This window comes from Cygnus olor, chromosome Z (genome assembly GCF_009769625.2).
Source record: "Cygnus olor isolate bCygOlo1 chromosome Z, bCygOlo1.pri.v2, whole genome shotgun sequence".
In the NCBI taxonomy this organism is placed as follows: domain Eukaryota; kingdom Metazoa; phylum Chordata; class Aves; order Anseriformes; family Anatidae; genus Cygnus; species Cygnus olor.
In genome coordinates, this window is record NC_049198.1 from 70,621,817 (window position 1) to 70,637,337 (window position 15,521).

Below are 15,521 nucleotides of genomic sequence, written 5' to 3' on the forward strand. Positions count from 1 at the left end.
TGGAATTTTAGGAAATGTGCCTTGTTATTAGAAAAATCAAATTTATACCTATTTATAATTTTTGTGGTAAATAGTAACTACATTATCAGGCCCACTTACACATTTTGAAGCTGTAAGGAAGAAGATGAATGGGGCTTTAAATGATCCGAGCATTTAATTTTCATTAATACTAACAGAAATGGGACAACCCATTCCCTCCTGGCAGTTCAGTCTTTGATGAAAGACTCTCACACTTACTGTCTGGCAGGAACACGCTGAAATGAGAGTAGTAACACTGCCAATATGAATTGTGCCTCCAAGAACAGAAGCAAGTGTCCTTCCTCGAGTGCCTTTCTTTGCTCTGGCTTCCTCTTCATTGCAGGCTATTTGACCGTGGCTGGCAGTTTTTCTTTTAGCACTTGACACAGGCATGTACTGCGGAAAGCTGGAGGAAATACTGCTATTCTCATTTGCAGAGAGGTGACCAGAGGCTCAGGCTGGGGTTAAAACACTCAGCTTGGGGGGAGAGAGATGAGTGGGATGAAAGAAACCCCTCTGGTTTCTTTTACCCCCCGCAATAAAACCTACCCCCAGCACCAACATTTGTGTTGGTGCCAGCCTGTGACGGAGGAGCAGCGCTGTGCAGGTGTTTGGTGTGTGCCAAGCTTCTTTTTGAGGCAGCCAAGGAAGCTTAGAGGAGCCCAGGCAGCTGCCTGCTGCTGTGGGCAGCAGAACAGGGCGTCTCTGAGCTCCTCGGTCAACAGAGCCTTGTCTCCAGCTGCAGGCGTCCAGAGGTCTGCACCGCTCTGCTGAGCAGGATACGCAGCTCAGACAAGGCCCTGCGTTGTGTTTTTCTTCCCTGGCTGTAACAGGCATCATCTGCAGCGGGGTGGACAACAGCAGCTTCCTCTAACACCAGCCAAGACGGTCTCGGCTCTCCACACGCTGCGTGAAGGCCTTCACAGCTGTCTCACAGCTGAAGGAGGACCCACACGATGCCCACAATAAAACAAATTAAGCGAATGCACAGGTCTGTGCTATGCAGGGCCTAACATGAGCCATAAGGCCATGGTTTCTCTTCCTCATCCCTCATGGCCCATCAGCAAGGCTCTTTTCCCTCTGGAGGTGACACCTGCCAGGTTAACAAGCCATTCAGAATTTGACCCAAGCAATGAGCATACCTACTGCTCATGGAGGATTGGTGATCAGGAAATCACTCATTCTCAGGCAAAAAGTTGCAATACAAAAATTCTGTAATGTTCCCCTCCCACTGCCAACTGGGAAAATAAGGACAACAGTCAATCATCTGGTTTGTCACCACCATCTCACCTTCCAGGATGAAATTCTCTTGATACTCCATTAAAGCGGATCTCTCAGTTACATATGTTTTAGGGAAAAAAAAAAAAAGAGCATTTATGTAGTACAATACTAATTTTCCTCTACATGAAACAGATTGGACTGGGCAGGGGGGAGGGGGACACACCTTACATGTGACAAATCTGTCACCGTGCACGTAATCTGTGAATGACTGAGAGTCACAAACAAACACAATACATACCAAATGGCCATTGCAAGCCTTTTCCTTATTTTCCACAATATTGTTAGTATCTAAGTGTTCAGTAACACTTTGCTACCTAATGGAAACTGATTGCAGATAGCACTTGAATTTTCTTCGCTAATCAAATGTAGGCAGCACACGGTTTACCTTTGTGTTTGAAATGATCCACAGATTATCTGAGCAAGCCTGTAATGAACGTTCACATTGAAGTTCTGGTGTCAGCCCCTGTCTGTGTGAAAGGAGGACATAAATACACAGCTAAGGAGTGGCCGCTATAATTTTCTCCGCTGTGGTCATCCGTGACTGAGATTTTTGCAGAGCTGCACTCTTAAAAGAACAGATTCCTTGGCCTGGCAATCTGGGAGACGGTTCTGAAAAACAGAGCCAAATCCATGATGGAAAGAGACAGAAAATGGTTAGGTCAAGTGACCACAAAAATGGGCCAGAAATAGTGAGCAAACTGCAACTTTTATTTAAGTCTTTCTCGTATTCTGGGCAAACTGGGAAACACTGGCTTGTTTGCAATTCTACAAAAAGGTCTTTATGCTACACATGAAAGATGTTTTTTAAGACCTTGTAAACAGTTTGGATACAAATAATGTGGGGATATTACTCTGAACGACAATCGCTCCTAGTGCTGTCATCATAGCTTTTAGTTCTCAGTTAACAACCAGCACCCCCTTTTCTCTGATAAGTCAAAGCTGCTCCCCTAACATCTGGCTGTATTTATTCAAAGAGTGAATATGCACTTAACGAAAACTCTGTATCAAGGAAGTATTTTACTGCAAGCCTAAACCACAAATATATATATATATATATATATATATATTATTTTACTGAATTAAAACTTAAAAAAAAAACACAACATAACAATATGTGAATTTGAATCATGGAAACTTGAAAACTGAATCATCGGAACTGAGAGCCACTGAACAGACAGTGACATTCTGGAGCTAGCAGACATTCCTCTGCGAACCGTGTATGCATTCCTGCAGCAGCACAGAGATACTTTCTTCCACTGCTCCCACACATATTTCCAGTTTCATTGTGAAATCTTTTGATGTAAAGTGAGGGGCTGAGTGCTCTTTTTACCCTCTGTCTTCTATAGCTTGCAAATGAGATGACTTTTTGTAATCTCTTACCCCTTCTAGCTGTAGCCTACAATTTCTGACACAGAGGATTCTCTTCTCCCTACTCACAAATGCGCTGTAGCAGACTGAGAAACGCGTATGCCAACAAATGGCCTCCACCAGGCACTAGGGTCACAGAGTTGTCCTCTGAATTAAATTATGAGAATCATAAATTTCAACGTATCTTTCATGGGCAGGCCATAAAACAAGTGTGTTCTTTCTGAAGCTTGGTTACAACTATAGCCATTCTCAGGCTACAAAGGAACTTCTAACATCACATGGCTCCAGAGGAGCTGTCAGAAGGAAAAAAGTGGAACATGAACACAAAGGACAAATACAGAGTCCCTGCTTCATGTGGAAGGAAGCTTTAAAACTTTGTGAGCAGTTTTGAGATTCTGGCAGGTCTAGTCCAGCTGTAAGTGTGGAAGCCTACATGTTCAGGAAACAAACATAAGTCCCTTGAAAATTTTATGTTCTTCAGCATCTGCTTGTTTTCATTCTTAATTTTTGTATAAATAATGTTAAAGTACCTTTATAAGATTTATATAAACAAGCAGAGAAGCAGTAATTCTCCAGGTTCAGGGAGCTAGTTTGTCTAGTAAGACTTAAAAAAGCATAGAAAAAATTCTTCAATTAGTAAAGATTCCTAAACCCTAATTTCTCTCTAAAAATGACAACGACAACAACAAAATGAATTTAATCTATTTCTCTTCAAACAGTTTACAAATTTGAAAAACCAGGTGTAGTACACAATTCCCCACTCCATTCAAAAGAATTTAAGACGTGTTTGTCCATCACTTCTTCCAGGGACTCTTTCATACATCAATCTCCTTTTCTTGATCCCTGCTACTTCTTCAAATCCTGAATCTGGTAAAGAAGTGGAAAGAAAGTAGAGGTATGATAAGCTATGAATACAACAGTTATGCAAACTTAACTTTTTCAGAAGCAGTAACAGACTTCTTTTGTAGGAAAAAAATATCAAATTAAATACATGTGGAGTAATATTAACTACTGCTTACTATTACTGACTAATTTAATGCATATTATCCTGTCATGGTAATACAGGACCACTTATACAAAATCAACCTGCTCTATGCTTAACCACAATATTTCAGTACAGATTTTCATACTTACTTCTATTTCACTAATATGACACCCAGTCCTATCCAGTAATAGTAAAAGTTAATTCTTTTTAACCAGAGATAGAAATTATTCCCGTTTCTAAGTTAAAGAAAGCTTCCTACATTCTTAAGATTCAAGTATTTTTTATAATAAAATATTTAGAAAGTTGCTTATTCAAAATAAATTAATGGAAGAAAATTCTGTTTAGCCTTTGCAAAAAGTATTGCAAGAAAACTTTAGCACTGATCTAAGAATTTCATCTGCTTTAGTGGAAATACTGGCTTAGCATACTGGTATTAATTGTTTGTGGTATAATAAACACTTTATCAGAAGCCTACAGAAATCCCTGACATTTCTCAGTGTGTCTTTCTTAACTTGACTCGGCACACATTTCTTAAATTTTGGATTTCAGAAAGCTTTCATTGTATTGAGGTGTTTTTTTTGCATCACCATGCATGGCTAATTAGCATACCTATATTTCCCTTGGTTAATGAATAATAAAGTAAAACACTACTCCCAAAAGGTAATTTAAAAACCACTTACCCTTTTTTGATTTGATTCAGTGTTAAGTATATATCTGCTCTATCAGGTGAGAGTATTACAGAAAATGAATCAGTCAGAGAACCCAGTGTTTTCAGAATACGGTAACATGGTGCCAGAAGAGCCTGTTCTGATCTCTGCTGAAACTATTGTAATTAGAATTTTCAGTTTTGAGTGCCATTTACAGATTACTAACTATCTAGCAACACTTCAGGTCACAGTTTTCATCCCAAGGGAGAGGCAACAGGTCTGTTCGCAACTTCTGTATGAGTATTTAATTTTCATAGGCTGAAAATTAAAACCAGTTCACCATATCCAATTAACTTTTCCTCTGTTTACTACCAGAAATGCTGTAAGCAGCCATGAAACATAGTGGTACTGATTAGTTACTTCTGCTTTCATGAATGATCTCATCTAACCAGTGAAAGTATTTAGTACTGCACTGATACTGCTCTACCACCAAGAAATTTAACTTAAGGCAGCAACAGAGAAAACATAGATTAAATTATCTGCACTATGGGTTAGACACTTTGTTTAAGAAACTTAACTTTATATTTCTGAGACATATAGCATCTCACCTTTAAAGAAGCAGCAGAATTTAAATAAAAACTAATATATATATATATATATATATATATATAAATAAACACTCAGTATGATAGGGACTAATGATGGTTTCTTACTTTTAAAGCTCCACAGATATATACTATACCTTATCCAAAATATTCCAGGCTAGCTATATTTGAGAACGCAAGCCAAAGATGAGAAAAGAAAAGGAAAACCAAACCCCCACCCCAAACAAGAAAAAACAACAAAGAAAAAACCCACCAACTGAATTTTGCATGTAAGGAGTGTACACGCCTTCAGGGTAAACAAAGTTTAGAAGTACACACTAAACTATCTGTCTGAAGAAATATGCTTGGTAAAGATTTCAAGATAGAGAGTACAGCCCTGGAGACATTAGCTGTGAAAAACAATTCCAAGAATAAGGTAATCGTATGCAACAAGCTTAGAAGAGTGCCAGAGTAAAGCCAAAAGCAAAACACAGCCTTTAGTAGTATCCAAATGTCTAAATCTAATTTTGTCCCTGTGAGAAAATACTATGTAGTCTTTTCTTTCCCTTTTGTCCAAAACAATGTTTACAAAATAATCATTCCTATATCTTTTAAAATTACTATAGTAAGGTTATTATGCACATTTCAGACACTTTCAAAGACAGAAGAATCTGAAGCATACAAAATTGTAGAATTACAGTTTTCAATATTTTACCAAGAAAAATTAGTGGTAGTGACACAATTAAATACATGCACCTGCAGTCCAGAAAGTCAATTGACTCCTGGGTGGAATCAAAAGAAGTGTGGCCAGCAGGGCAAGGGAGGTGATTGTCCCCCTCTGCTCCACCTTTGTGAGACCCCACATGGAGCTTCGCATCCAGCTCTGGGGCACCAAGCACACGAAAGATGAGGATCTGTTAGAGCGGGTCCAGAAGAGGGCCACAAGAATGATCAGAGGGCTGGAGCACCTCTCCTATGAGGAAAGGTGGAGAGATCTGGGGTTGTTTCATCTGAAGAAGAGAAGACTCCAGGAAGACCTTATTGAGGCCTCTCAGTTTTATCAGGGGGCTTACAGGAAAGATGGAGAGAGACTTCTTACAAGGGCATGTAGCGATAGGAAAAGGGGTAGTGGTTTTAAGCAGAAAGAGGACAGATTTAGATTAGATATACGGAAGTTCTTCACTCAGAGGGTGGTGAGGCCCTGTCACAGGCTGCCCAGAGGAGCTGTGGATGCCCTATCCCTGGAGGTGCCCAAGGCCAGGCTGCATGGTGCTTTGGGTAGCCTGGTCTGGTGGGAGGGGTCCCTGCCAATGGCAGGGGAGGGCTGGAATTAGGTGGTCTTTAAGGTTCCTTCCTACCCAAACCAGTCTATGATTTTATCTTTTCATTTCTTAATGCTCAAAACTGAACAGAAATGCTTAGAGATGTTTTATTACTCAAAAATATATGTGCAACTAAGTTGTTTTTTAGTAAAGGAAACACATCAATGCTAGATTGGATGTAATAACCATTTAAAGAAAATATGATCAGTTTTACTGATACTCCTGTTTCCAGTCAAGTTACAAACAGAATTTCATCACATTTTGCTTGCTTTGTCCATACCTGTTAACGTTTTTCCTTTTGTCCATAAGTATGGTGGACTTTGCTTTCTCTTTCCTGAAGATTCTCTACCTAGGTGATGAAAATGCAGACTTTGAGGTTCATCTGGATCAGCAAGGGAATCAGAGAGAAAAGAATTAGGTGCAAATGAATCATATGTGCAGGTAGATGAAAAGCCATTCCACGGGGTCTCATCAATCACAATTTCTGGGCTCTTAAATGTCATTTCTCTAAATTCTTCTAGAAAGCCCTTAGAGTTCTTGCGAGGTGCACAGTCAATGAAAGTTGCAAAGAAATCCTCTTGTTCAGGTTTTTTTGAGGAATGATCAGAGCTGCAGTTAATCCTGCAGGGCTGTCTTTGAACAAATAAAGAATTCATAGCACCTGGATGAGTAAAACCTTCACAGTCCTTTGGCACAACAAAGGAATTCTGTTTTCTCCCTGTAACTACTTCTGAAGAACATGATTTCTTTTGCATATAGCTTGAAAGGTCAGAGTCAATAAGACCCTGATGACAGTTCGGTGGAGGAACTATGGCTTCAGAATTCACATGAGGTGGTCCTAGTAGAAAGAAATGAAAAATTAGCTTACCTCTCTAAATTTTTCAGAAAAATATGAATCCATTGAGCATTAAAATACAGTCTGTCTTCTGAGAACAACTCACCATTCAGTGGTTAGAATATAAAAATTTTAATATACCTAGACATTCACTTGGTTTCAAGTATGACACATTTGGTAGGAATTCAAGATATTACCTGTGCTAGTTTGTGCCTTAGCCAGCAGCTCTAAAGACTGATAATTTTGCTTACAATCTGGATAGAGTCTGTTAATGTTTTTCCAGTTTTCTGGGGGTGATGCACCTTTCACTGCTGTTTTTAGTGGACCAGCAGCATTTAGGCTGTACATAGATGTCATGTCACTAAAATGCTGAAACCAAAAAAAAAAAAAGATATTCAAGTAGTGTTTATAGTGCTTGTCCACACTGTCAAATATGGGAAAAAAAAACACACACACACAAATCTGTTGTCAGGATTCTAAGGTTTATGTATAATGTGTTGTTTACTGGAAAGAAAGAAAAAAGACTCGAGTACAGAAGGAAAGGCACTTAAGGCAAACAATGAGCCACCAATCTTCAATCTATAAACAGACTAAGTAATAAACAGCATGTCACTTGAAACACAACAAAATCAATATCTTAGTATACTGTACTCTCTTTCATCAGTCCAGGACTGCAAGAGGTATTGTCTGCGATGGATTGCTGCCTATCATACATCATGGACAAAATTAAACTGACAAGAAGTTTTTCAGTCAGTAAACACTGCTTTACACATACACTGTTATTACAGTAACATGCATAAGTTGATATTCAGTGCTCAAATATCTGTTTGCCTGCTCTTTCACCTTAACTGAATGCTCCTGATTCAGGAAGGAAGCCTGTCCTCCCTTTTTCTTGACGGTTAAAAGCTGTGCATTTCTAATCTAATTAGCTGACTATAGCCATTCTATAATTCTTCTAGACTTGGCCCAAGTGAAACAGTAGGAATAAACAATTCCAACTGAGGAAGGGAGGAAGGAAGGAAAACTGTCCTGAAAACACTTAATTGGAAAACATTTCTTATTTTAGGGAAACATATAGGCTTTTATGCTCACAGGATACTTGATATGAGGAAGCTTAGAATGAAAGTGGATTAATTTTTTTCCACTTTATTTTCCAGAGTACTTTTTCAGTTAAGGAATTTTTCCAGTTCTAATAACCTTCACACTAACATGACTCAACAAAATCTGCTGAGAATTTGCAGATGTGACAATTTAGATATAAGTTATACACTAAAGTTGTGAGAGTAATAAAATGCTATTTCATTAATTTTGAAATAAAACCAGCAAATAGGCATGTAGCTTCAGGTTAAAAAAAAAAAAAGGTATTGTAACTGTGAAAATAGACTGAGCTAATACATATATTAATTTTGACTAGCCTTTAAAACTTTTTTTGGAACCTCTGGCAGGAGCTCCTGAAGTTGAACAAAACTTGCAAGAAACAGCCTACTCAAAGAAGATCCCTTCTTTAACATAAACTGAGCAACCAGAGGGTTGATACACGGAAAAGTAAGCAGGCATTTCTCCATCTGAAAATGGAAATAATTTTGTCAGATTAATATCTCATAAACTTTTTATTTTTTATTTTTTGTCTTTACAGAATAACATCCCTGTGAATAGGTCATACGGTATATTGTAGAACTAGAGCTCTGAACCAGTGCAATTTTAGATAGGTGTTTCACACCCACTACATGATTTTTATTATTTTTTCTATAGATATAACAGTGTATAACTCTTGTAAAACAGTAAGTTTTGCACAGGAGATTGATAAAAAGGAAGAACAGTCAAAAGATGTTTCTATAATTAAGATGAAACCACTGAATCATGTAAACTACATTTCAAAACACATTATCAGATTTACTGTTTATTCTGTTTTGAAGACTATTACTTAGGTCAAAATAAAGTGACAAAGATTTTGTTTTCTACAAAAAAGATACATTTGTAAAGAGCAATGAGGCAGGTGCCAAAAGCAGGAATTACTAGGTGGAGGTTGAATGTGACACACAGGGCAGCAAATTGAAAGCTGTAACATTTTAAGAATGTCAGCTTCCAGTTTCTGACATTTGTAAAGCTCTACACTCAACAGATCAGGATCTAATGCCTTTAAGAGAGATGAAATATAATAAATGACTCCTCTCAGTTTTTTTTTTTTATTAAACACTTGAAAGGCTACGTCAATATCTGATTCAAAATGCTTCAGATTTTTTCAAAAGCTAAGAAGTATCTTGAGTTCAAAGCTTCCATATAAAATGGCTAAATCTATTTAGCCAAACTAATTAATTTGAAAACCTTAATATACATGTTAAAGAACATCAGTATTTAAATGTGATTAATGGACATGGTCCAGCATTTACTGTATAAATATTTAAATCAACTACTGCACAATAAATTAAGTACATTTCTACTATCTTGTGCTAAAGCAAGTCTGAAGCAACTTCACTGACGTCAGTAAAGGACAGCATTGATGAATATGGCTTCCTGTCCAAGCGAGCCCCTGTATCATCATCTTTTACAGTTTGGATAGTTTTTCAAATTTAGAGCCTAGAGCTGTAGAGCTGTACACATTAATCTACAGATGTGGAAGGTAAACATCTCCAATGGTTAATTACGAAGGCACAGGGAAAGTCCAAGTTTCCCCGTAATTGTGCTGACAAGGATGACTGAAACATTACATACATAAAAAAATAGTGTGTCTATCCATCTATCTACAATGCATATACATAACATAAAATGCTTATTTTAATAATGTATTTTAACAAAACAACACAAAAATTCCACCTAGAAATTAGTCTGGAAAACAGGAAGGAAACAGTGTAATTTAACAGAAAGATAAGCAAACCTCAGAAGGCAAAACAGAAAGCCAGGATTTGTCCAACCACTCAAGAGGACTGATACTAGATGCCATTAAAACGTTGTCGGCAATCAGACGAATTAACAGTGCTGCCTCTTCAATCCCTGGGGTAAGAAATACCTAGAAGTGATACATAATATTTTTGGTTAAAACTTGTACTGAGAAACTCCAAATGTCTTAATTGATGACAACAGTTAGCAAACGTGAAAGTTTAAAGGTGACCCTCAGCACAATAGCTAATATTGTAATGTAATGTGGAGTAATGAAACCTGATCCATGCTCATCATATAGTGGAAGATCAACCTCTGACCACAAACCCGGTTCCAAACTACACTTACAAATCCTATGTAAGTGAGATTTAGTTACTTCTATAGGTCTCTATTACTTCTTTAGTTACTTCTATAAGTATATTATACGTTATTACATTTATGGGTACAAGTTTCTAATAAAACAGGTAATTTTGAGATGCTTAAAATAGTTTAAGAAGATAGGGGTATACAACCTTTTGAAGGTGTACATAATTTTCAAATGAACTGTATTCTGTATTACTGGACATGAATTGAAAGAAGTTTTGTCTTCCCTTGAACTTTCATTTAACCAGATAATTTTGAAAATAACATTAATATGCAAACACGTTCTAAAAAATTATCAAAGACGATGTTACTTCATGCAAAAGAATCAGGTTCAGGTTACAGACAACAACTTGGTATGACATGAAACTTTTGCCACATTTTTAAAAAATGTGAATTATTCCAGATACCTTTTCTCTATGGATCAAAAAATGAAGTAATTGATATTGTCACATAATAGAAAAAAGAGGCAAGAAAGCTACCACAGCAGTATAAATGAAAGCTTTCTTTTCTACTACATTAATAAAAACATTAATCTGAAACTTCAAATTAAGGCATAAACAGGACTAATAAACATTCTCAATATTCATAAAATTAAAGTTACAACTTTACTTCTTCACTCCTAGCAGTAAAAATACTATCCAGATTCTATTTGAATGTGATTCAGCTCTTACTGGAGTCAGAGATTTTTTTCACTGACTTCAGGAGTACTGAATTAAATTCCTCTATATTATTTTCTTAATATTGAATTATTTCATGCTTTTGATGTAGAATTCATATTTTGCTAAACACTTTGGAAATACCACACAGTGAAAATTAAAATAGAAGAGTTGCTACCAAAAAAAATACCTTCACTTCAAAGTCTTCTGACTTCTGTGTTAATTCAATCAGAGTGGCATAAATTATTACCAGGTTAAGCAGAGTATCTCCCCTGAGACTGTACCTGTAAAAACAGTTAATTGGACCATTAATATTTAATATGCACATGTAATAGCTGCAAGATATTTGTTTGCTGTGTTAATAAATGTCTCATTTCCTAGAATTCAGAGTACAGTTCCTTGAACATTATCATCTGTGAAAGATAACTAGGACATATTAAGTGACTAAGTACTGAAGGATGCATTGTAAGGAAGAAAATGGAGTCAGCTTACAGAAAAGAAAGCCTGGCCTGAAGCAAAGAACTGAACCAGGGTCAGTCACCAGAGAAAAATCATACAGCGAGGAAAGGTGATGCAAGGAAAATTTACCACGAGCTCAAAGAAAAAGTCTCACAATAGTTAAAGAAGGACTGCTTACGAACTACATTGATAAAAGTAGCGCTTCCAGAGCAAAAAAACTACTGATGGATTGGAAGTACACCTGAAGAATGTCTCCCTGTTGGAAGTGATGTACTTGTAGGTATTAATTTACTTCAAACACTTAAAAGGAATAGTTCCAGTAGTCAAATATCCTTAATCCTGTGAAATTTTTGGACCTATTGATTTTAAATGTTTATTAAAATAAGGCTTCATGTTAGCATTACCTGCATCAAAATCTCTTATTTTATTACAAACATTTCTTCAATTTCTTTACCTCTTGTGTAGGACTAAAATCAACATATGAAGAACCATCTTTGCTGACTTTTTTAGGGCCTCTACTGAGCTTTTTACTGGAGAGCATGACAACACTGTAACAAAGCAACTAAAGCACATTAGAAATACAAACTTACAATATTCATATTCTCCTAAGAGAAGGGTGTCCCCACAGACTAATTCAAAAACAAAGGTTGCTAGCTTGTTCTAGTATTCACCTTTCTTTAATGATAACTTTCTTTTAAAGATACCAAGATAGCAAAATAATGTATTAACTTACTCTAAACTCAGTCTTTCTCTGGAATAGAAAACAACCCAGCAGCATGTATATTGGAGTGATAACGCCGTCAGCTTCAGTATTACATTGTCACAGGATTTCTCGTAATTTAATTCATCCAAATTCTACCATAAAATTAACATAAAAAGTAAAACATAAACAAACATACTACCATGGCTGTCACAAGCCTTTAGTATGCATTGCTATATTATGCAGAAGTGAAATCAAACATGGTTACAGGTAAATAATATAAGTATCAATGACATATCTGTCAGTCAAAAAAACTAGGTTATATTCCCAACTTTTATTTTGTGTTTGAAAAGCTGATTCACTGCTTCATGCCTTATTTCCCTCCTGTAAAAAGGAGACACTACTACTAATTTTTTAGGGTGTTCTAAGATTTTTGGGAGTTTTAACAAAGCTGCAAATACAAAACTTGCAAAATACTGTCGTAAACCACTGAGATACTTACATGACGTATATAAATCATATTATACCTGCACTTAATTTATATGGTACAGCATTGCTAGTTACAGAAGCATTTGCAGTAGTAGCATGTAGGAATGTCTATCTGTATTGTGCTTGGAGTCCATTTTGATTATTTTATTCTTTATCACTAACAGTTCTTCTACCTGTAAAGTCACCTGTCTTTCTACGTAATAGAATTGATGTACTATGCTGTCATCTAAACTATTTCTTTTTATAAAAAGTAGAGCAAATTATTCTTTAGACTAATTCAGATAACTATTCAAAATGGGAGAAATTAACATGCAATGTGGTAGGAGGATAAAGTCACACAGATATATTTAATTGGTTGTTACAATATTTCTGTATACAACCTTATTATGAACTATGTATCTTTTAACCCTATCTAGTACAATCCAATCTGAGGTGTAGTGTGACACTTCTGTGGAAAAAAAAATAAAGAAAAAAAGTAGGTACAGACGGGAACATTTTAAACCAGTCAGACTGGCGCACACAGAATTTTGGAGTTAATGAAATTGGAAGTAACTTGTGTCATGAGACAATGCATGAATTTGATATGATTAAGAGGAACAAAGTATATTTGAGAAAGGTGCAGACATGGCCTAGAAGCAATATAGCACATTAAAGAATTTGGACATACTAGTTTCCTTTTGTACCTGCAAAAAGATAGCAGTGCATTCATCTATTGTCAACACAACGTATCGATCTGTGTCTCCAAATAGCCTTAAGGAGTGACTGCAGCTTCTTTCAACAAAGGTAATGCTGTAACTGAGTTAAGTCAAAATCTGTTGTTAAATCTTGGTTAAGTAAAATAATGAGATTTTCTTTAAGGAAACATAAATTTATTAATACAATTTTTTATAATTATGTGGGGTTTTTTTACATACCATGACCTTTTTGATATGCTCAAGTTAACTTTGAGACACATTCAAAGAATAAACATCAACGTAGCAGTGACATATTGAAATACTACTAGATTAATTCAATTGCATTGTTAACTGCACGGAATACGACCTTGATACAAAGACCTTGAATTTGTCAAGAACTATATAATACAGAAACTAAGATAAAAAAACAAGCAAATATATTTACATTGAAGTTTCTGGAATAACAATTAAAATCTCCTTATCTTCTTTTGGAGTAATTAAGTGTATATTGCTTTTCTTTTCTTTCTTCCACAATTGTGCAGCACAGGGAAAGCAAACTAAGTGAAAGATCCCTGACTGCCATTTGAATTATCCTATTTTTTTCTAAGTGAAAGAGAACTGCCAGCAGCACAGCATCCTTTCATCAGCTGTGCTAGGAGAGACTCACTGAATTAGTATCACATGCTTAGAGCCTTAGAAGAGTCTTGGCTGACTAAGGGAGAAGTTGAGAACAATAGCCACACTACTTGGTCTCATCCCTGGGAAACACAAGGGACCTAAACCTGAATCTGCCAGCAGTAAGTCTCCTAGAGACTTACATGGACAGTGTATTCAGTCACAAACAACAACAAAAGAAGTGACCTGTAAGCATCTCTGAAACTACATAGATCTTTGTTTAATTCTGTTTAATTACTTCACTGGTGCCAAGAAGATCTAGTGGGAAAATACTGAATAGCAGCTCTTACTATTTAGCTTATGGTCAGGCTGAACAGTGAATTTGAATAGGTCAGTGTATGTCAAAAAGCGTATGTCAAATTGAATATTCAAATTTTAAATATCAAATATTTTATTTTATTATTCTTTGCCTGTTGAACTGCAATTAGAGCTCTAAAATGCCTTCACAGCTGACTCTAGGATCCAAACTGGCAAGACTCTTCAGCAGCAAGGTGAAATCAACTATCTGTATCTCTGGCACTTGGTTTAAGAGTTGACAGTGCTATGTCTCTTATTTCTTTCTTCCCCCCCTTTTTTTTTTCCCCTCATGATAGAAGATACTTTTAATAGGTACTTATTATGAGAAAAAACAAAACGCAAGAAAATTATGTCCAAGAGAACAATGCATGCAAATTTTTGCACAGGTTGAAGTTACTCAAGATTTAGTGGATATTCAGTCTTAATTTTTACAAATACTTTTTTAAAACTTAGCTTGTTCCAAAAACTGTGATACATCAGAAAGTGAACGTTTTACTTTTTTTATAGCTCTGGTACTTAGCCCCCTGCAAAATCCCAATGCAGTTTTTATGAAGAATTAAATAAAAACTCTTTAAAGCACAAAGAAGTAGAGAAGCAAAAAACGTTTTGGGATAACAGTGTGACTTTCAGGGAAAAGTAGACAACTTAAAAAGTTGTTTTGATCAAAAGTTCCAGCTCATCATTAAAATTAACAAATCAGCCAATTTTGCTCTGGTTGATGTCTGTGTGAATATATAGAATTAAGGCATGGGCTTCAGCAGAAAAGTTACCTTTTTGTCTCTTGCAGTGCTAATTCACTAACTGCAGTAGTATATCCTTTATAACTACGTAGATTATATATATCCTGGAAAACTGAAAATAATTAGTCATTAGTAAATAAGTCATTTTCACTCACTTGGATTCCAACAGCTGAAGAAAATCAGGCATATTAAGAAGACCTTCAGTTGTGAGAAACACATAGGGAATCTGTACTTCCAGAAGAAAGGAACCACAGTGATTTCCTGAAACAGTTTGCATACATAAGAAAATAGTTTCATAACTAAAAAAAGAAGTTTCAGTATTTATATGGATGTATCTTTTAAAAATGCTGCTTTTATTCATCTCCATTAAAATACTTCCATTATGTGCTTTTTCTTCTTTCTCCAAAATTAAACTCTTCTGAATCCCTTTCAAATTAAGCTGTAGCTTATATTCTTTTAGATCTACAGCAACATTCCCTTAGGATGAGGAAGGGTGGATACAGCTTGTATCAACAGTAAACAACTTGTAAGCTTGGCAGAAGTCTTTTGTA

At 36.1% G+C, this 15,521-nt stretch overlaps 1 protein-coding gene across 1 annotated transcript in view; it reads right to left on the reverse strand.

Annotated features, from left to right (window-relative positions):
- Positions 1-1,407: 1,407 nt before the first annotated feature.
- SHOC1 (shortage in chiasmata 1) overlaps positions 1,408-15,521 on the reverse strand; it is a 50,139-nt gene continuing 36,025 nt past the window's right edge. The window contains exons 21-29 of the mRNA XM_040541956.1: positions 15,126-15,231; positions 13,268-13,379; positions 12,129-12,250; positions 11,127-11,220; positions 9,916-10,047; positions 8,456-8,605; positions 7,238-7,409; positions 6,486-7,043; positions 1,408-3,534 (exon numbers count right to left, since the gene is read on the reverse strand). Coding sequence (XP_040397890.1) covers positions 3,434-3,534; positions 6,486-7,043; positions 7,238-7,409; positions 8,456-8,605; positions 9,916-10,047; positions 11,127-11,220; positions 12,129-12,250; positions 13,268-13,379; positions 15,126-15,231 — 1,547 coding nt within the window. The 3' untranslated portion in view covers positions 1,408-3,433. The remainder of the gene's footprint in view (positions 3,535-6,485; positions 7,044-7,237; positions 7,410-8,455; positions 8,606-9,915; positions 10,048-11,126; positions 11,221-12,128; positions 12,251-13,267; positions 13,380-15,125; positions 15,232-15,521) is intronic.